Source organism: Aquarana catesbeiana, linkage group LG04, assembly GCF_042186555.1.
Source record: "Aquarana catesbeiana isolate 2022-GZ linkage group LG04, ASM4218655v1, whole genome shotgun sequence".
NCBI lineage: Eukaryota > Metazoa > Chordata > Amphibia > Anura > Ranidae > Aquarana > Aquarana catesbeiana.
In genome coordinates, this window is record NC_133327.1 from 564435975 (window position 1) to 564459334 (window position 23360).

Here is a 23360-nt window from a genome sequence, read left to right on the forward strand (position 1 = left end):
GAGCAGTTAACCCTAAAAAATGAGGGTGCAGAGTTGGGCTTTAACTTTGAATATCCCAATGAGCACCATTACATCCATTATGACAAAATGAAAAAAAAAAACACTTTTCATTCTAGTTTGTAATGCAACAAAACTGGAAAAACAGCAATAGGGTGAATATTTTTGCAAGGCACTTTAAACCCTAACAATTATCCTATATGTGAACCATAACTTTGTTAAAATAAAGATCCTTATACAGGTGTGTTAGCTTTGTGAACTGAGTTTAATGAAAATTAATAAATTTTTGTTGTAAAACACATAATGATAAAAGATATACCCAAACTGTTAAATTCTGCCTTTTAAAAATGACATAAAGCTCAGCTAACACATCAAGAGAAGTATCCTTGTTTTCAGGGAAAAAAACTATTAGCTAAGAGCCAGTAGATTTGAAAATCACAGTTACATGGTTGAAAGTAAACATCCTTAGGGCACTTTCACACTGCCAGCGCCCGGGAGTCGGCGGTAAAGCGCAGCTATTTTTAGCAGCTTTTTACCATAGTTTTTGCAGCGCTTTTCAGGCGCTAGCGGGGCACTTTAGGAGTGATGTATTCACCACTCCTACAGCACTTGCAGGACTTTTTTGACGTCCTGCCAGTGCAGTGCCCCAATGTGAAAGCACTCGGGCTTTCACACTGGGATTGCAGCTGAGGCTTTTTTCAGGCTCTATTTTTAGCACTAAAGCGTCTGAAAAACACCTCCAGTGTGAAAGGGATCTTATTGTATTGTTAAAGTGGAATTAAATGAAAAAGTAAAAAACTGTGAGCAAGAAGGCTCTTTTTTGCAGAACAGACATGCTTTACAAATCATGCTAGAAAGTATATAGCAGTTGTGCTCAACACGTGGCCCACTGGCTCTTTGTGTGAATCCCATCATGTTTATGGCTGGGTCCGCCACCTGTTGCGCACCAGAGGGAAGCAGATCGGCGGTGCTGCATTCCAGCACTTGCCACTGAAACTCTACTGTCAGGCAGAGTGATCTCCTCCCTACAGTATAAGTAAAATCCCAATATCAAGAAGCCATGTTGTTACTTATTACTTTTCTTCTCTTTTTAAATTTGCACAAACAAGCATTATTGTAAAGTCCCAGTCTCAATAGGGGGAGAGAATGGTGTGAGAGTGTGTAACAGGTTAGTAACCCCCAATGCTAGGTGGTTACATTTCACTGCCACTGACCAGCAATTCAGAGAGGGGGAGAGGGGGGTGTTTAAAAAACACTGCTACTGGCATGCAATTTAAGGGTGGGGGGAAGGGTTAAAAAACACTGCCACTAAACAGCAACTAGGGGTGTTAAATATCACTGCAACTTGGAGGCCGGGATAACAGCACTGCCACTGATCATCAATTGAAGTTGGGTGATTAAGTAGCACTGCAAATGAGCACCAGTGCAAAGGGGGGTCATTATTGCCACAATGTGGGGGGGGTTTAATAGTACTGTCACTGACCACTCTAGGTCAGGATAATTTTGGGTGTTTTTATAAAGTATGATTTCCCTATTTTTCTGTATATAAAAAAAGTAAGTACAATTTGTTTCCTAAGATATATTTTCAAAATTTCAAATATGATTATGGTCAAGCAATGTTTTTGATATGCAGTATATGTAGAGAAAGGCTGATTAAGTTGCTTACTTGTAAGGTATGTGTTTGCTGCCATTCACCAGTGCTAGAATGACATTGCCCAGAGCAGACAGTGAGAGACACAAGCTTGTGTTTCCATCTCTATTCTTGCTCTGCACCTTCACGCAGCTTCCCAAATCAATAAGATGCAATCGACTCCGGCCTCCTGACACTGCCGAGAGAATAGAAAATTAGTTATGTTTCAACAACTGTAGATTTATTTTGCTATGTTTGATAACTGTATTTCCTAAAAGTTTTTCTCTTTTGATACTATTTGACAAATATGCATTTAGATCTTATTTAAGCCTCCGATAATTTCAGTAGAACAAAGTACAACTATTGTGATTTTAAGTATATTAAACTTATGCTGCATACAGACGAGCAGACTTTTCAACCGGACTGGACTGACGGACTATCCGACGGACTTTCGGCGGACTTCCAACAGACTTTCCCAATGAACGGACTTGCCTACACACGATCACACCAAAGTCTGACGGATTCGTACGTGATGATGTACGACCGGACTAAAATAAGGAAGTTGATAGCCAGTAGACAATAGCTGCCCTAGCGTCGGTTTTGTCCATTGGACTAGCATACAGACGAGCAGACTTTTCGATAGGAACTGGGTCCGGCGGAGTTCCGACGTAAAGATATGAAACATGTTCCAAATCTAAAGTCCGCCAGATTTTCGACCGAAAAAGTCCACTGCAGGTCCGATTAAGCCCACACACGGTCGAATTGTCCACTGGACTCAGTCTGTCGGACCAGTCCAGACGAAAAGTCCGCCCGTGTGTACGCGGCATTAGACTTAGCAGGCAACTTACCCTATTGCGCAAATCTCAACCTCAGTTTCTCAGGTCAAATTTGTTCCCTCCCATGCCTCACTAATGATTCATAAGTATAAAAGGTAGTTTCAATCACTAAAACTGTCTAAAAAGTCATGTTAGCAGTTTAATAAACTTAAAATTACATCATGATACTAGCTTAGGTTGGTAGGTATGAATAAATCTAGAAAATTATATTTAGTTTGCTAAATCAATGTATATAATAAAGAATTGCAATTTTTAAACAAAATACTTGTTTCCTACTTTAGCCATTCTTTAATGCATTTAAGTTTTTATTTATTACAGCCTCTTTGCAGTCACATCCAATCTATGTGCATGTACTCCAGTGATAGCTGCTAAGTATTTCTCAGAGTGTGTTTTCAGATGGTAACAAAATTAAACCATGTCAGTGTAAGATGTGTTGAAATAACCACTTCTCCAGTCTAGCCCGGGTGACAACCCAGGAGATGAGTTGAGAGAAAGAGTGCCTGCATGGAGGAACTACCAGGTATAATTTCAATGAGAGCTTCAGATTATAAATTTTGAAAATAACTTTAGGGCACTTTCACATGGGCTGTCCGATCAGGTGGACCTTCCAGTCTCCTCTATCGAGCAGCAGATGTCTGATGACACCGGCCGCCATCCGATCCGATCCTGTCTGCCAAAAGCATACGGATAGTGGTCCATTTCTATCCAATTGCCCCACAGAGGAGAGCGGGGTGTGGTCCTGTCATCCGCCTGCTCAGTAGGGGTCAGCGGAGCGATCCCCCGCTGAGCAAGCAGATTCTGTTAAGCGGAGGCGCCCATGTAAAAGGGGCCTTAAAATGACAAACATAACACTTATATTTTAGGTATTGGGTTTACATACAATCTAACTTAAGGAGAAAGATAGCATAATAAATGTAGAGTATGTTGCTATTCAAGCATAATCACAAATATAGGATTGTCACAGAATGAACTGTACATAATTTGCACCGTACATATCTCAAAATTGCACCACACATATGAAACAATAAACATAACCATCTATCTATCCACACACAAATTAGCATCAGCATAATTTCTTACATAAGTAATTTGCCCCGAGGGTAAAAATGCCATAAATATTTCTATGGCTTACTGCAGTCTCATTAGTTTCTAAAATTTGGAAAAAATTACAAGGTATAATGTGTACCTTGACTGATAATAGAGTGTTATTTAATTACATGGTACAAAAAAGATGGAATGGCCATTACATTACACTAGGTTCCTAATAATTCTCAATGAGATATCTGATTGGCTATAAAAAGTCACAATATATCATTACATTTAGCACTCCATATAATTACTCTTAGGACTATGGTATTAAATAAGCTTTGCATTATTAAAATGCCTTGGCGTGGGTAAACAACAAGAAACTTTGGTAGTTTAATAATGAGTCCAAAATCAACTAAGTCCACTTATGCTGTTGTTGAGCATTCAGCTGCAAAGGCAAATTAACAAAACAATATATGTAACAAAGAATTAAATTAAAATGTATTATCATTGGTAAGGAAAGAAAACTATAACCCCGACATTTCTCATTTGAATACAATTAATCCTATATTTTTTCATCAACTTCATTTTTGTTACTTTCAGTAAACCACATTTCACTTAAAAAAAGACTCTGTTTTCCTATCGTACATAAATTGTCTGAAATGACCCAATCAGCTTCTAACTGAAGCTAGTTCAATTAAACTTTGACAAAAAAAACCCAAAAAACTGAAAGCTGACTGGTTTCTATGCAGAGCTGCACCAGATTTTGCACACTACAGTAGTAAATCAACCCAATCAACCCAATATCTGGACACAGCTATGTGTTAAATTAGTGATAATTAAATATTAAAATAAGTAATACAATTATTGCGAAAACAACATTAAATTGAAAAGGATGTTGCAGAAAAAATGCTAATGACATAAAATAAAATAGACCTAATGCACACCACATTTGTATGTTAAAGGAGGGTGAGGCTTAGGTCCATGTGATCACTGAATGCTAAAGACTCGTTAGTGCACAAAATCAAGCAAGAAAACATTTTTAAAAACACTAAAATAAAAAAAATATATTAAAAAAGGGGAAGACTTGATGGACCACTAGGTCTTTTTCTGTTGTCACTCTTCTATGTCTCCATATATATGTTTCTATGTTTACTATTATGCTTCCGCACTCTTGTTTCAGAACAAGCAGTATGGATCACTCTGACCATAGACAATAGACCCCAAATGAAAGCAACAGCAGTGCAAATGACCACATTCAGAACCTTGCTCAGACCACAGGTATATAAAGTCCGGTATGTACAGCAATATACTGCACCTTTGATTTATTTTCCACTGGATTTTTCACAGCTGCCATTTAGCAAAGGTGTAGGTTTTTTTGACCTAGATATGTATGCATCATTACCAGTAATAATATAAAACGGTAATTACATAGGGTTATGACAACAAGACAACAAAGCCAAACATATCAGATCGATATCAGGCGAAAATTAGTTCTTAGAAAATAGTAAAGAGACTTCTACTTACTGCCTCCTTTTCCACTCTTTTCCATCCGATACTGATAAATGTGCAACGTAAATAGCATATGAGAATTTCTGTGGTCATCTTCATCACAGTCCCGTTGGCTACTTTTGCGTGAGGCAATGGCTGCGTCCAGGAAAAAGGCAGCTTTCTCTGCCGTGGGGGCCCTCAACTCACTCTGGTTCTGCAGCTGAAAATGTAAAAATTTTATTTTTATAGTATATAACAATTACATTAATGTAGGAGATAGAGGCACCAGTTCTTTTATATGCGCCAGCACATATGTCAGAGAACCATTAGTTAATGGCTCACATATGATTTTCTCCTCTAGAGTGGTTAAAGTGGTTCTAAAGGCAGAAGGTTTTCTCTGCATTAAGGTAAAAAAAAACACTTTTGTGTGCTCCCCCCACCAGCTCCCCTTATACTTACCTAGTATTTAAACTAGGATTGTGGGGGGGGAGGGGGTAAATAAGATTATAATGGGGCAGACAGGTCGGACAGGGGTCAGTCCCTATTGGTGGGGGAAATGGGGAAAGATGGGGGGAGGGCTATGGCAAGTGATAAGAAGGTTGCCATGCTACAAATAACCATTGGAAATTGTACAATTTGTACTAAAATAAAAAAATATGCAAAATATGTGTGCAAAATGTGACAATGAATTAAAGTGTTTTTCACCAATGCAAGAAGTCTGCCACGCAAAATAGATGAGTTGGAAGCTTTGGTGCACAAAGAGAACTATGATTTAATTGGTATTGCTAAATCTTGGTTTCATTCTTCACATGACTGGGCTATTAATATTCTTGGCTATGCTCCCTTTTGGAGAGAAAGGGTAAAAAGGAAAGATGGTGTTGTCTGTCTCTATGTGAGAAGTGATCTCAAAGCGAGTGTGAAAGAGGACCAATTGATGGGAAGTGTGATGACGATGAGGAATTATGGGTGGAACTGTACATTGGTGTGCATACTACAAAGGTCATCATTGGAGTTTGTTATATACCTCCCAGTGTTAATGAGGAGGTGGAGACTCTGCTCCTTACAGAGATAGTAACTCTTTAACTGCTGGAACAGTTAAAGGGCAAAAATTTAGAAACCTATTACAAGGCAGTTTTATGGTCCAGTTCATAGAGGTCTTGGTTAGGAATGATGCTCTGCTGGGCCTGGTAATCTCAAACCATGCAGAGCTTGTTACTAATGATCCTATAAAAGAATATCTGGGTAGCAGTGACCATAACGTGATTTCATTTAATGTTAGCCGTAAACAACAAACACATACTGGAAAGATAAAAACACCTAACTTTAAGAGAGCAAAATTCCCAAGGACGAGGGCTGCTCTCCAAGTCTTAGACTGGGAGGGAATATTGACATCGATGAACACAGAACAGAAATGGGAATTCTTCAAAAAGACTGTATGTGAACACACTGCAAAGTATATTCCCATGGGCAATAAGTTTAAAAGGCTAAAAATAAAACCTATGTGGCTCACGGCCAAAGTTGAAAAAGCTATAAATCATAAAAAAAGAGCTGTTAAAAAATATAAAAATATAATAAACACTATAATCTTTTAAATGTTACAATATAAATGTATATTTAAGAATATAACAGAATACGTAAAAAGCAAATCAAACGAGCGACAGATTGCAAAAGATAGTAGGACAAACCCCAAAAAATTCTTCAAATATATTAATAGTAAAAGGGTCAGTTCTGAGCATGTAAGCCCTTTACAAAATAATCTAGAGTGGGTGACTGGGGACAAAGAGAAGACACATTTTTTAAATACCTTCTGCAGCTCTGTGTATACAAAGGAGCATTGCGGGAGTTCATGTCCATAATGGGGATGGTATTGACACAGCCCCAAATGATCCACAATGGCTCAACATTGATATGGTCCAGAAATATTTAGACAGCATAAAGGTGAATAAAGCGCCTGGACCAGATGGCATCCACCCACAGATCCTAAAAGAATTGAGCTCATTCGTTTGTTTCCATTTTTAGGGACTCTTTTATCGCTGGGATAGTACCACTGGTTGGCATAAGACCAATGTGGTGCCTATTTTTAAAAAGGGATCAAAGTCTTTACCAATTAACTATAGACCTGTTAGTTTAACTTCTATAGTTGGGAAGATACTGGAGAGTTCAATAAAAGACCACATAGATGAGTTCTTACTGGGAAAAAAAAATAAGCAACAGACAGCATGGATTAATGAAAAACACAAGTTGCCAGACAAATCTGATTTATTTTTTTGAGGAGGTAAGTAAATCCTTAGACAAAGGAATGCTTCAGGTGTTGTCCTGTGCCAGCCACATTCCTCCACTTGTTTTGGGACTGTGATCATATTGCCCCAGTTTGGAGAAAACTAATGACTTTTGATAACTGAAATGTATTTGATTGATCAATCCTGGTATTTAGCACAAATTATGTGTCAGCTCACTGTCTGAAGTTGTCTTTCTTCTGGTTTCACTTGGAGAGTTTTGTATTATCATCAGCCTCACTAGAAGATGACCTTTACCATTTCTCTTTATTTTTATTTATTTTATTTATTTTATTTTTTATTATTACATTCACTTGTATTCCTTGTTTTCATAACCATATGTTATCTTCCGAGCTATGTCTCACATAAGTGCTGTGTATATTTGATACAAGATGCTTTGTTTTTCCTTAGAACTGCGAATGTAGTATACTTGGATTTTGCAAAAGCATTTCCCACACACAGCTAATGTGTAAGGTTATGTCTACAGGCCTGAAAAAATCCGTTTATAAAGGATAGAAAACTGGCTAAAATACCAAACTCAGAGAGTAGTGGTTAATGATTTTTACTCTGAATGGTCTAAGGTTATCAGCGGTGTACCCCAAGGTTCAGTGTTGGGGCCCTTACTTTTTAATATCTTTATAAATGGGTCTGGGATTAAAAGTACCATTTCAGTCTTTGCAGATGACACCAAGCTATGCAGCGGAATAACATCCTTACAGGATGTCTCCAACTTACAAGCCAACCTCAATGCACTGTTTAATTGGGTAACTATGTGGCAAAAGAGGTTTAATATTGATAAATGTAAATTTATGCACTTAGGGGCTAAGAATATGCATGCATCATACATACTAGGGGGATTACAGCTGGAGGAGAAGGATCTGGATGTTCTAGTATATCATACGCTTAATAATGGCATGCAATGCCAAGCTGCGGTTTCCAAAGCAAGCATAATCATTTCTTGTATTAAGAGAGTTATGGACTCCAGAAAGAGAGAGAGAGAGACATAATTTTGCCCCTGTGCAGATCATTAGTAAGGCCTCATCTGGAATATGCAGTTCAGTTTTGGGCACAGTTCTCAAAAATGATATTGGGGAACTGGAGAAAGTGCAGAGAAGAGCAATCAAACTGATAAGAGGCATGGAGGAGTTTAGCTATGAGGAAGGATTAGAGGAAGTGAATTTACCCTCTCTTGAGAAGAGGAGATTGAGGGGGATATGATCAACATGTCTGTATAAATACATAATTGGTCCAAATAGTGAACTTGGTGTTGAGTTATTCACTTTAAGGTCATCACAGAGCACAAGGGAGCACACTTTACATCTAGAGGAAAAGAGATTTAATCTCCAAATACTGAAAGACCTCTTCACAGTAAGAGCTGTTTAAATGTGCAATAGACTCCCTCAAGAGCTGATTCTGTTCAGCTCAGTGGATTGCTTTACAAAAGACATGGATTCTTTCCTAAATGTACATAATATAACTGGATACTAATATTTATGGGTAAAGTTGATCCAGGGAACATCCAATTGCCTCTTGGGGGATCAGAAAAGATTTTTTTTCCCCTGCTGGAGCAAATTAGATCATGCTTTGCTGTTTTTTTTTTTGCCTTCCTCTGGATCAACTGTGGGTATAGGATTGTGTATATAGGATTGTACATTTTTTTTCCCTTTTATTGGTTAAACTAGATGGACGTCTGTTTTTTTTTCAACCAGACTATGTAACAATGTAGCTGTACCTGAACCAAATCTCAATCGAGTGCTGTGCCTGAGCGTCTCTCTTAGCTCTCTCCCTCCTCAAAAGGCAGATTAATAACAACAGGAGCCATTGGCTTCTGCTGCTGTCAATCAAATCCTGTGGCAAAGGAGCAGGGGGTGGGGCCGAGCCACGCTGTCTGTGTCCATGGGATCTATGTCTATATGTCCATGGTTGGGATCGAGCCTGCAGTTGTGCCACCATAGGAAGCGACATCTTATGATGGCACACCAAGATGAGGAGGAGCCAGGAATTTCCACAGGTAACTCTAGAAGAGGAAGATAGGGGGTACTTTGTGCAAAACCATTGCACAGAGCAGGTAAGTATAAAATATATATTTTTTCTTTAACCACTTCCCATTGTCATTTGACGTCTGCAGATAGGATCTCCCATCCTGGGCGGGCGTCATATGACATCCTTGGCTTCCCGGCAGTATAGGGGTGCACGCGTGCGTGCCCCACACCACCGCGGAGCCGATGCACGTGCCCTGGCAGCAGCGATGTCCGCCGGGCACTCATGAATGCTCGTTACAGAGCAGGACCGTGGATCTGTGTGCGTAAACATACAGATCCACGTCCTGTCAGGGGAGAGGAGAGACAGATCTTGTGTTCCTAGTATAAAGGAACACTGATTGGTCTCCTCCCCTAGTCAGTCCCCTCCCCCTACAGTTAGAATCACTCCCCAGGTAACAAATGTAACCCCTTGTTCACCCCCTAGTATTAACTCCTTCCCTGCCAGTGACATTTATACAATAATCAGTACATTTTTATAGCACTGATCGCTGTATAAATGTGAATGGTCCCAAAATAGTGTCAAAAGTGCCCGATATGTCCACCACAATGTCACAGTCATGATAAAAATCGCAGATCGCTGCCATTACTAGTAAAAAAAATTATAATAATAAAAATGCCATAAATCTTTCCCTATTTTGTAGGCGCTATAACTTTTGCGCAAACTAATTAATATACGCTTATTGGGATTTTTTTTAACAAAAATATGTAGAAGAATAGATATCGGCCTAAACTGAGGAAAATGTGTTTTTTTTTTTTTTTATTTGGGATGTTTCCTTCAAACTTGTCTTCCGCAGAGGTGATCAAATACCACCAAAAGAAAGTTCTATTTGTGGGGAAAAAAATTATAAAAAATTCATTTGGGTACAGTGTTGCATGACCGAGCAATTGTCATTTAAAATGTTACAGCACTGAAAACTGAAAATTGGCCTGGGCAGGAAGGGGGTAAAAATGCCCTGTATTGAAGTGGTTAAATTGCACTTTGCATTCACTTTAAGAATCTCTGCTATCTAAAAGGAATGCATATTCATCTTACACTGGAACATTTTCATAGTCTGTTACCTCTTTAAGACACATTTTATTTTTATCTTTCCTTTTCATTTTTCTTCTTGCAATTCCTCCTTTCCTTCTATTCTTCTTTAGCAGATCTTTCCTACCTATTTACTTCCAAATCTTTCCTTTGGAAAAGAAAATGATCCTACATAACTTTATCACCAAATCATTATTCTAATTAACCAATCATTTTTTTATTAAAGGATCTCTAAATCCAAGAGTAAAAATGAATATATTGCAGCTTATCAGTCCTTAGATGTGGTGGCTGCATTTATTTGCACTTTTTAGGTAAAGAACATTTTCAACAAAAAATACCTGTTGATCTTGCCAAAAATGCAACGTTCTTGTGACTTTTTGTAAACTGAACGGAATGTTATCTTTATTCTGTAAACTTCTACTCTCCCCAATACTCAATGTACTGTAGTGGAACAAAGGCAGACCTGTTTAGAGTCCAGACTAGTGACACCCATGGAGCAATCCACAGACACAGTGGAGTGAGTGAGTGTAGCTACCCAGGGAAATGAAAAGTGTTATTTGCAGAATTACCAGGTTAAAAAGCCTGATGTGGAGGTGGCAAACACAGAGGTGGCAGCCTTAGATGTCACTGCTACCCCTAACAGCCGGGAGAGCAGCCCATCTAGTAGAGGTGGTGAGGGGTGTGCAGGTAGGCCTAGACAGTTGGTGGTAATAGGGGATTCTATAATCAGAAGGACTGATAGAATAATTTGTCGCCAGGATCGCCTCAACCGAATGGTTTGCTGTCTCCCTGGTGCTAGGGTTCAGCATGTGGTGGACTGGGTGGATAAATTACTGGGAGGGGCTGGGCATGACCCAGCTGTCTTGGCCCACATTGGAACCAATGACAGTACACATGGAAGGTGGAGGCTCCTTAAGAATCAATTTAAAGAACTAGGCTGCAAGTTGAAGGGAAGGACCTCCAAGTTGATATTCTCTGAAATATTGCCTGAGCCATGCACAACACAGGAAAGGCAGGGGGTGATTAGAGAGCTGAATGCATGGCTAAAGACCTGGTGTAGGGAGGAGGGATTTGGGTTTCTAGAGCACTGGGCTGACTTTTCATTGGGGTTCAACCTATATGCTAAAGATGGTTTGCACTTGAATGGAAGGGGGTCTGTTGTGCTGGGGGAGAGGTTTATGGTGAAGGCTGGAGGAGTATTTAAACTAGGATTGAGGGGGGAGGGTGAACTAGAATTACATCGGAAAGACAGGTCAGTTAGGGGTCAGACATTATTGGAGGGTGGAATGGGGATAGATTAGGGGGAGGGTTATGGCAGGTGACAAGAAAGTTCCCATGTTGCAAACAGCCATTGGAAACTATAGTGCCATTTGTACTACTAAAAATCATATGAAAAACACCAGAGCAAAATGTAATAATGCATTAAAGTGTTTGTTCACCAATGCCAGAAGTCTGCCAAGCAAAATAGGTGAGTTGGAAGCTCTGGTGCATGAGGAGAGCTATGATGTAATCGGTATTGCTGAAACTTGGCTTCAATCCTCACATGACTGGGCTATTAATATTCCTGGCTATGCACTCTTTCGGAGAGACAGGGCAAAAAGGAAAGGTGGTGGGGTCTGTCTCTATGTGAGAAGTGATCTCAAAGCAAGTGTGAAAGAGGACCTGATTGATGGAGAGTGTGATGAGTCTGAAGCATTATGGGTGGAACTGCATATAGATGTGCGTAGTTCAAAGTTAATCATTGGAGTTTGTTATAGACCACCCAATGTTAATGAGAAGGTGGAGACTCAGCTCCTTGCACAGATGGAAAGGGCTGAAAGGGCTGGGACCGTGATAATAATGGGGGATTTTAACTACCCAGAAATTAACTGGAGTAATGGCACTGCTGGGACAGTTAAAGGGCAAAAATGTATAAACCTAGTACAGGACAATTTTTTGGTCCAATTTATTGAGGCCCTAACTAGGAATGAAGCTCTGTTGGACCTGGTAATGTCAAACCATGCCAAGCTTATTACTAATGTTCAGATAAAGGAACACCTGGGTAGCAGTGATCATAACATGATTTCATTTGATGTTAGCCGTAAACAAGAGATACATAGACAAGATAAAAACACGTAGCCTCCCTGGCGGTTTTCCCGAGTGTGGCTCGGGGTTAAAATTCAGTCCCATTAGCGGTAACCCCGAGCCACACTTGGGATCGCATTGCAGGATCCTGGGGCGGCGTTACTTACCTTGTCCCCGGGATCCTGCGATGTCACCCGCAGTGTCCGTGGGCTCCGTCCTCCTCCGAAGCCTCTCTGTGCCAGGCTCCGTTCCCTGCGAGCGGCGCGACGCACGGGGGCGGAGCCTGGCGGCAAATAAAAAAAAAGTAAAAATCATAACACATACAGTACTGTAATCTTACAGATTACAGTACTGTATGAAATGATTTCACATCCCTTTTGTCCCCAGTGCTCTGTCCTATGCCCTGCATGCAGTTTTACATGATATACACTGTTCTTTCTGCCTGGAAACTGGAGATTGTCCATAGCAACCAAAAAGTGTCCCTTTACGTCAAAAGTGGCTTTAGACCAGCTAGAAAACAGCGATAGTAAATTAGAACACTTGCAGAATTGAGCGATAGTGAATTGTGGGGAAATTTATTTCATTACTATTTTTTTTTAATTAGTTATTTTTATTTATTATATTATAATTTATGTTTTTGTGTTTCAAACTTTATCATACCCGGGATATCTACTAGACTCTGGTTTGGACAGATTTAAGTGTGTTATTGTTAAGATTTACAGACCTACAATATAAAACGCCAAATTTCCATGCAAAATAATTGTACCGCTTTCAGCACCTAAAATCCGAAATAATCATACCGCCAGGGAGGTTAACTTCAAGAGAGCAAATTTTCCAAGGATGAGGGCTGCTCTCCAGGATTTAGATTGGGAGGGAATATTTGCATCGATAAACACAGAACAGAAATGGGAATTCTTCAAAAAGACTGTTTGGGCCCTCACTGCAAAGTATATTCCCATGGGCAATAAGTTTAAAAGGCTAAAAATAAAACCTATGTGGCTCACGGTCAAAGTTAGAAAAGCTATAAACAATAAGAAAAGAGCTTTTAATAAATATAAAAATGAAGGAACACTAGTGTCGTTTAAATTTTACAAAGAATTTAACAGAATATGTAAAAAGGAAATCAAGGATGCAAAAATTCAAAATGAACGACAGATTGCAAAAGATAGCAGGACAAACCCCCAAAAATTCTTCAAATATATTAATAGTAAAAAGGTCAGGTCTGAGCATGTAGGCCCTTTACAAAATAATCTAGAGTGGGTGACTGGGGACAAGGAGAAGGCTAATTTATTAAATACTTTTTTCAGCTTTGTATATACAAAAGAGCATGGGAGAGCTCATGTCTATAATGGGGGTGGTATTGACACAGCCCCGAATGATCCACAATGGCTCAAAGGTGACATGGTCCAGAAATATTTAGAAAGAAAAAAAGGTGGATAAAGCACCTGGACCTGATGGCATCCACCCACGGATCCTAAAAGAATTGAGCTCTGTAATTTCAAAGCCATTGTATCTAATTTTTAGGGACTCGTTAATGACGGGACTAGTACCACTGGATTGGTGCGGGGCGAGCGTGGTGCCTATATTTAAAAAGGGATCAAAGTCTTTACCAAGTAACTATAGACCTGTTAGTTTAACTTATATAGTCGGGAAGATACTGGAGCATTTAATAAAAGACCACATAGACGAGTTCTTGCTAGAAAAAACATTTTAAGCAACAGACAGCATGGATTCATGAAAGACAGAAGTTGCCAGACAAACCTGATTTCTTTTTATGAAGAGGTAAGTAAAACCTTGGACAGAGGGATGGCCGTGGACGTGGTATACTTGGATTTTGTTCGACACAGTTCCGCACACACGGCTTATGTGTAAGGTAAAATCTACAGGCTTGGAAATATCAGTTTGTAAATGGATAGAAAACTGGCTAAAAGACAGAATTCAGAGAGTAGTGGTTAATTATTCTTACTCTGAATGGTCTAGGGTTATCAGTGGTTTACCCCAAGGTTCAGTGCTGGGACCCTTTAATATCTTTATAAATGATATTGGGTCTGGGATCAAAAGTAACATTTCTGTCTTTGCAGATGACACCAAGCTATGCAGTGGAATAACGTCCTTACAGGATGTCTCCAATTTACAAGCTGACCTCAATTCTCTGTCTAATTGGCTGTCTATGTGGCAGATGAGGTTTAATGTTGAAAAATGTAAAGTTATGCACTTGGGGGCTAAGAATATGCATGCATCATACATACTAGGGGGGGGTACAACTGGGGGAATCCGTAGTTGAGAAGGATCTGGGGGTTTTGGTAGATCATAAGCTCAATAATAGCATGCAATGCCAAGCTGCGGTTTCCAAAGGCTGGATACTTTCCTAAATGTACATAATATAACTGGGTACTAACATTTATAGGTAAAGTTGATCCAGGGAAAATCCGATTGCCTCTTGGGGGATCAGGAAGGAATTTTTTTCCCCTGCTGTAGCAAATTGGAGCATGCTCTGCTGGGGGTTTTTGCCTTCCTCTGGATCAACTGTGGGTATAGAATTGGGTATATTGGATTGTACAGTATTTATTTATTTTTTTAATGGTTGGACTGGATGGGCTTGTGTCTTTTTTCAACCTGACTAATGTCCCGTACACACGGTCGAACATTGATCGGACATTCCGACAACAAAATTCATGGATTTTTTCCGACGGATCCGACCATGTGTACAGGGCATAACTATGTAACTATGTAACTGACAAACAACGAATGCGTCATATCCAAGGTCTGGTAAGCTGCAATATATTACATTTTAGTTTTGAGGTTTAGATACCTTTAAATATAGGGACTGGTTACTCAGGTATAGACTGATGCCAGTAGCATCTATCATGTATTTACTTAACATTTATAGACTTTGTTTTTGAAATCTACACTGCTGTGACCTTTATTTTTTTCTTGGTTGACTTTATGCAGTCACAGACATCTAAGCCCACCTTCCTTCACCATAATAATGCTGTGCCAAAATGTCATGCATGAAGGCTAGTTTTGCTATAGTTCACAAGACATCACCCTCTTGACATTGGTTACAATAAAAAGGCCATTGCATTTTAAGTAAAACTTTAACTCACACAATGGCTTCCTCTGTTAGTGGCCAGCATTAAGTCTTCTTTTTATTGCCCTCAGCATTTCTTTCTGCAACATCTTTTTCAAGTTCAAACAAGGATGGTTTGCCCATAAGTCTCTGTAGGATGATGTGCATGATCCTAACTCTCTTAATTGCTTACTATTATTTAACACAATTATAATTCATAATTCAACATATTAAAAAATATATAATTAATTTCCATGACAGGTGATCTCTCAATGGATAGGAAACCCCAGGTAATTGAAAATGTAGCAGAAAAACTCAAATCAAAATGGACTGTGCTATATTTTACAATGTGCTGCATTAGAGACAATTCTCTTTGTGCCAGACTACTTTTACAGTTCCAATTTCATACTTGAAGACAACAGCATTATTACCCGAGTGAATAATTCAACACCATAAAGTAGGTCCTATTCATTCTGTGGCATACAGAATTTCAGACAACACATTGATTTATTGCTGTATATGTTTAATATTTAGCTGCTTGCATGTATGATCTTCAAATTCAAGAATTAATTTAGAGACAAACAAAATCGTCCTGTCCATAAAGTATAATAAGAAAAATGTATGCAGGGAAGTGGGCAGGCAATGTTTAAAGGTTGTTTTACTATGTAGCCTTTTCTTCTACTTTAAGTTAGCTAATAAAGAGTGTCACGTAAACTCCAAACTTTCTGCAGTGGCTTACACAGTACAAGACACTACTACTACTATGCAGCCTGAAGAGGCATAACTTTTTGACTCCCAGTTTCCATGACATGTCTGTAAATGAGATTCCTTATCCACCCAAGTAACCTCTTCCTTTGCTACTGCCAGAACCCTTTCTCTAGCCATAGAAAGGTATACATGGTCACCCTGCAGTGAAGGTGGTAATGCATGATGTGTACAGCTAGAAATCCAGTTGGTATAATTATGTTATTAAGGGAAGGTGCTGCTTACCTGCATTCCACATATCGGGTCCTCACACAGGTAGACCCCTGGTGACTGACCATCTTGCAGACTTCCTGTAGCCACTTCTGACAGCAGGTCCCTTAGGTTCTCTTCCTTCCCCCACACTTCCACAGCTGATACTCTGACTGAGAACCGAGCTCCAGTCTTTTCTTTCCGTTCATTAATCAGCTTAAAGAGCCAGGAAATAGCGCAAGGGATGATGCCAAGATTCTGCATGGAATCATCTTTGCCAATCATAGTATATGACTTCCCTTCAAAGAACCAGGTACAGACAGAAAACCATATGAGTGTGAGAGCATCGGTTTACACAGCTTACCTTATTATTGAAAATTAAACCATTTTTAAAATGCCCAAAGATGGCAGAGTTTCATCTTATCCTATGGCTTCACAACTTGATCCAGAACACTGATCCAGAACATGTATGCCGTTTAAGACTTCTGACTTCATTAAAGTGGTTGTTAATCTACTGGAAGGACTTTATATAATCCTCCTTGTCTCCTAAGGATAGGTGCTCCTGTGTCTGTGTTTTATTTAAAAAATGATAATTATACCTAATTTCAGAGCACTTATCGGTGCTCACGTGACCCGCCGTATCTCTCCTCTCCCCGTCTGACAGATGCAGTGGGCGGGGCCGAGATTCCCCCACTGACAACAGACGGGAGGGAAGGAGGAGAGAGGCCGGGTCACATGAGCGCTGTTCGGCGCCCTGAAATGAGGTATAATCGTCCTTTTTTATAAAACACAGACACAGGAGCACCTATCCTTAGGAGACAAGGAGGATTATATAAAGTATGAAATGTTATTTCAGCAGCAGGAGGGGGGGGGCCTGACACGGGAGCCAACTAGCAGAGAGGAGGACAGGAGAGACAGGAGAGCTGCAGATGACGGAGGCACGTAAACTGACCACGGTGTCAGAGCTCAGTAGCCATAATACACCGTGGTCAGCTTACAAGGATCAACCAGGTATTTCAGGTGTTACAGGGGGTCAAATTACATAGCATTAGCACTGTGCTATATAAAATGCTTTAAGGGAACAGGATCCAATTTTTTTTTAGGTTAACAAACACTTTAACTGCACCTATTCAGGGACTATGTAGTTAAGCCATGGGATAAGCATGTCAACCAGGGACCAATCAAATACAAACACATTTTTACAAAAGTCAAAAGTCAAAAGTTAGCCCTGTCTGACTGTAGATGAGGCATAAGTCTGTAAACTTCATAAATATAATAATAATACAAATTATATATATATATATATATATATATATATATATATATATATATATATACATAAATATATATATATAGTAAATTATAAGTAATTTTACACATTTTGTTTCACTGGCACTTTTTCTTTTATACTAAGAGTTTATCTTTGAGCTTGCATATGATTAAAATTGTGTGCATATGAACACATTTTGCTAGCTAAAACAAACTTCACAAGAATATAATAAAAAAAAATAAAAAAATAAAAAGACATTTTAAAACAGGATTTCACACCGGCACAAAATCCAAGTATTCATTTGACTTTTAATCAATTATAGTTTAATGTGTTATTGTAGGAACTCAGTAAACACATAAAACCTTAAAAAAGCAAGATGGTGTATTTTGGAATCAGGTTTTTCAAGTGAAGTAAACATAAGTGAACCGTTGCAGTAGGGTATCCTAACAGTAACAAGCACCAATCTTTACAACTAACAAATGTTATTTAATGTTTATTTAATGAATAACAATTATTTAATGTTTCCCCCCTCCATTCGCTTCTTTATGCTACATTTATCAATGAGAAGACATGAAAAAGCTAAAGGGAGAAGGGGATTTTATTTTTTAAAGCTGCAAGCCTATATTCACAGTTCCTTAAAGTTGCAACTACTATATGTTTTAGACATGTCTTTTAATGGTATTTTTGTAGAAAAATAAAAATTATCATATTTTTAGATTAATGGATCTGTAATTCATGGGTACCTCAATAGTAGACTAATGCAAACATGTTTTTTCCTTCCCTCTTTTGTTGTCTTCCTGCCCTCTCAATGATATACATCTAGAATGTGTAATTGAACTATTTTCATTTATGGAAATACATGTAGACAGTGAATGCTCCTGTAAGATAGGCGTGTCTGAGACAGTACATCTTAAAACTGCTGGATCCAGCTCACTTACGCCTTTATTTCAAAGCATTAGACATTTGTCTTTGCTAGTTCAACTTGTACTGAAGCAAACATATTGTATGGTTGTTACTGATTATTGCTCACCTGTAAAGGAACATATTTAAATGATTCTTAAAGATAAAATTTAATCAACACTAACCAAGCTTCGAATGACCAAAACAGAACACGCATCCATCGGCTCCATTCACAACAGACTGGATGACTTCAGCCACTGTTCCGGCGCACACCTCAGCCTGCATTAGGACAAGTTTAATAAAGACATGTAAGCAGAAGAATTGCATATTACTCTAAAAATGTCAGAACTTCTCATTTTTATCTCATACTTCTCTTTCACGAGTATTGAAAATGTTCAAATTACTTTACATGTGTCATTATATATTCCCATAGCAGTTAGAATTAAAATGCCCTATTCTTCAACCACACAAATTCTGGAGTGCTGACATTGTGGCTCATTATTTAACTTTAACGCTGTTCAGTTTTCAGACCAATTTGCAAGTTTTTTCTTTATCTTGACACAGAAAGTCTTTCTTTGGACAATTTTTAATAAGCGTGCAGTATGCATCCGGTTTTAGGATGTTAAGCAAGCTGACCCTTGACTTCATTAGTAGTGAATACATTGAGTTTTATTCATATACATTAACACTAGGTGAACAGTAGATTTCCCTCTGAAATCTCATACATAACCTCAATAAGGGTTCACTCTATAAATACTAGACACAGGCACTAGTATAGTAGACAACCAGTAAGAACAATATTTGGCATTGGAAAGATCCTTTGCTAAGCGTTTTCTTATTTTGTGTAACAAGATTACACTATTATATACTGTATGTAACTTCAAATTTCCATAAGCAAATGTGTTCAAAACTGCTCACAGAATCATTGTGGAAATGGCATAACAATTAGAATTTTTAGCTATAAAAGCAGTGAAAAGTCTGTGTACTTCGCTCTGTCTAATTGAATTCTGTCCCAACTACCAAAATGTACTAAGTTAATATGGAGCTTCAGCTATATATTTTTTTCTCTTTTGGATAGGATAGGGAAGGTTTAGAACCACTGTCAGGTTTTTACTGATATTTATATCCCAGATGTTAGAATATTACTTAGCAACAGGAACTTAATAGAGGCTCAAATCCTTTCACAGCCAAAACTTTGATTGGGGTTCCACTTTATTTGTCTAAAGTAGTTTGCTATATTTTTATTTTTTGTGCAAGCTTACAGTGAGGGAAAAAAGTATTTGATCCCCTGCTGATTTTGTACGTTTGCCCACTGACAAAGAAATGATCAGTCTATAATTTTAATGGTAGGTTTATTTTAACAGTGAGAGACAGAATGACAACAAAAATATCCAGAAAAACACATTCCAAAAAAGTTATAAATTGATTTGCATTTTAATGAGTGAAAAAAGTATTTGATCCCCTATCAATCAGCAAGATTTCTGGCTCCCAGGTGTCTTCTATACAGGTAACGAGCTGAGATTAGGAGCACTCTCTTAAAGGGAGTGCTCCTAATCTCAGCTTTTTACCTGTAAAAAAAACTACACCTGTCCACAGAAGCAATCAATCAAATTCCAATCTCTCCACCATGGCCAAGACCAAAGAGCTGTCAGGGACAAGATTGTAGATCTACACAAGGCTGGAATTGGCTACAAGACTATCACCAAGCAGCTTGGTGAGAGGGTGACAACAGTTGGTGCGATTATTCTCACCTTGTGGAGTTTCAATTATCATGAGAACGGTAAGAAATCAGCTCAGAATTACACGGAAGAATCTTGTCAATGATCTCAAGAAAGCACGTGTACAGGCCCATCTGAAGTTTGCTAATGAACATCTGAATGATTCAGAGGAGAACTGGGTGAAAGTGTTGTGGTCAGATGAGACCAAAATCGAGCTCTTTGGCAAAAACTCAACTTAACGTGTTTGGAGGAGGAGGAGGAATGCTGCCTATGACCCCAGGAACACCATCCCCAGCGTCAAACATGGAGGTGGAAACATTATGCTTTGGGGGTGTTTTTCTGCTAAGGGGACAGGACAACTTCACCGCATCAAAGAGACGATGGATGGGGCCATGTACTGTAAAATCTTGGGTGAGAACCTCCTTCCCTCAGCCAGGGCATTGAAAATGGGTAGTGGATGGGTATTCCAGCATTACAATGACCCAAAACACACGGCCAAGGCCACAAAGGAGTGGCTCAAGAAGAAGCACATTACAGAATACAGAACACTTTATTAATCCCAAAAGGAAATTGGGAAATTGTTACATTGCCCTAGTCAGTCTCCGGACCTTAATCCCATAGAAAATATGTGGAGGGAGCTAAAGGTTTGAGTTACCAAACATCAGCCCCAAAACCTTAATGACTTGGAGAGGATCTGCAAAGAGGAGTGGGACAAAATTCCTCGAGATGTGTGCAAACCTGGTGGCTAACTACAAGAAACGTCTGTCCTCTGTGATTGCCAACAAGGGTTTTGCCACCAAGTACTAAGTCTTGTTTTGTGAAGGGGTCAAATACATTTTTACTCATTAACTGGTTGCCGACCAGCCGCCACAGTTGTACTGTGGCGGGTTGGCATGGCTGCGTGAATCACCGTCATTGTACGTCGGCCGCTTTAGGAAGCTATAGGGGGCTGAGCGTGGCCGCGATGTCCGCCGGACACCCGTGATCGCTCCTCAGAGATCCAGAATGGGGATCTGTCAATGTAAACAGACAGATCCCTGTTCTGACAGGGGAGTAGAGAGAGATATGCTGTTCCTAGTGATGAGGAACAGCGATCTCTCTCCTCCTCTAGTCACTGCCCCCACAGTTAGAAACACCTCCCTAGGGAAATGCCATAAATCTATCCCCTATTTTGTAGATGCTATAACTTTTCTGCAAACCAATCAATATATGCTTATTGCCAAAAATATGTAGAAGAATACATATTGGCCTAAACTGATGAAGAAATTTCTTTTTGGATATTTATTATAGCAAAAATTAAAAAATATTGTTTTTTTTCAAAATTGTCGCTGTTTTTTTGTTTATAGCGCAAAAAATAAAAACCACAGAGGTGATCAAAAGAAAGCTCTATTTGTGAGAAAAAAAGGACACAAATTTTGTTAGGGTACAACGTCGCATGACAGCGCAATTGTCAGTTAAAGCGACGCAGTGCTGAATCGCAAAAAGTGCTCTGGTCTTTGGCCAGCCAAATGGTACGGGGCTTAAATGTCCTGGTGATTAAGGGGGCAAATCCTTTCGGTACTTAAGTGGTTAAAATACAAATCACTTTATAACTTTTTTGAAATGCGTTTTTCTGGATATTTTTGTTGTTATCCTGTCTCTCACTGTTAAAATAAACCTACCATTAAAATGATAAACTGATCATTTCTTTGTCAGTGGCCAAACGTACAAAATCAGCAGGGGATCAAATATATTTTTCACTGTAACTAGTAAACACTTTATTACTCAATTTTTGTAACAGTACTGTAGTTTATAGACAACATGTTTCCTACTGAGTATCAATAAGAGGTATGGTGGAACAAACATTTTTCATGGGTTAACTGATATAACAGGAAAATTCAACCCATAAGGCATCAGTAATCATCAATGTCATGTCGTTTATGGGCTGAGAGTAGTGAACACTGGTGCTATCGCAACCTAGCCGTCAAGGTGTGAGAGAGGTTATTGATAATGATCCTGGTTTCTAAAAGAGAGCCAATGGTTCAATTTCTTATGCATTCAATCAAGGAATTGAATGCTGTATGGAATGTGAAATCCTTTCTATGAGCATCAATCTATCCATTCTTTGTACTTACGAACCAAAGTATATATTTATTTGCAAAAGGGTTGAGAACACACATTGGGCTTTATTTACTAAAGCTGGAGAATGCAAAATTAGGCTCACTTCTGCATAGAAACCAATCAGTTTCCAGGTTTTATTGCCAAAGTTTAATTGAACAAGCTGAGGTTAGAAGCTGATTGGCTACCATGCATCTGATTCTGAGTGCACCAGTTTTAGTAAATCTACACTTAGATTTAGGTCTAGGTATTTCACTCCTCAAGGTTTAGGGCTTTTAATAAAGGAATAAGAAGATATTGGGGTTGATTTACTAAATATAATTAGGCCAGTGGTTGTTAACTTTTTTGATTCATGGACCCCTTTAAGAATCTACTGAAAGCTAGGGACCCCCTCCCCAGAAATTTTCACATAAACATAACTTTGCATGTAGTGGATATTTTTTTTAATTGAAAGTTTGAATAAAGTAAACAGTCTTAACAAAAAAACGGATTCCTTGTCATGCAAAAAATAATAGCCGCTGATTACAAAAATTAAATATAATTATCTTGTGCAAATTAAACAAAACAATTTTAATTCCGCTCAATCCTACTACTATCATTACTACTACTACTATGACTAGAAAATGAGAAATAGCATTTGCTACTATGTAGTGGCACATGATTGTGAAGAGAACAACGATACAAATTTAAATAGTAAACATGGGCCAACAAGTCAAGAGACGATTAGCGGTTAGTGCTATAAGTAGTGGCAGGGTGCATTTTCTTTGATTTCTTTTAATGGGAAAACATCGATTGGGACAAGGGGGAGGACTGTATAGGGAATGTAGATGTTATTTTTAATCTGACCCTCACGGATACCCTGAAACCCATCCATGGACCTCTTAGGGGTCCATGGACCCTAGGTTAAGAACCCCTGCAATAGGCTATTCACTTTGCAAGGAAATTTGCACTCTGCAAAGGAA

General features: G+C 38.8%; 1 protein-coding gene across 1 annotated transcript in view; it reads right to left on the reverse strand.

Moving 5' to 3' along the window:
• The window catches only part of KIF26B (kinesin family member 26B), a 570886-nt gene that overhangs the window by 77467 nt on the left and 470059 nt on the right, over positions 1–23360 (reverse strand). Inside the window, exons 7-10 of the mRNA XM_073628022.1 lie at positions 18769–18862; positions 16450–16712; positions 5017–5200; positions 1664–1823 (exon numbers count right to left, since the gene is read on the reverse strand). Coding sequence (XP_073484123.1) covers positions 1664–1823; positions 5017–5200; positions 16450–16712; positions 18769–18862 — 701 coding nt within the window. The remainder of the gene's footprint in view (positions 1–1663; positions 1824–5016; positions 5201–16449; positions 16713–18768; positions 18863–23360) is intronic.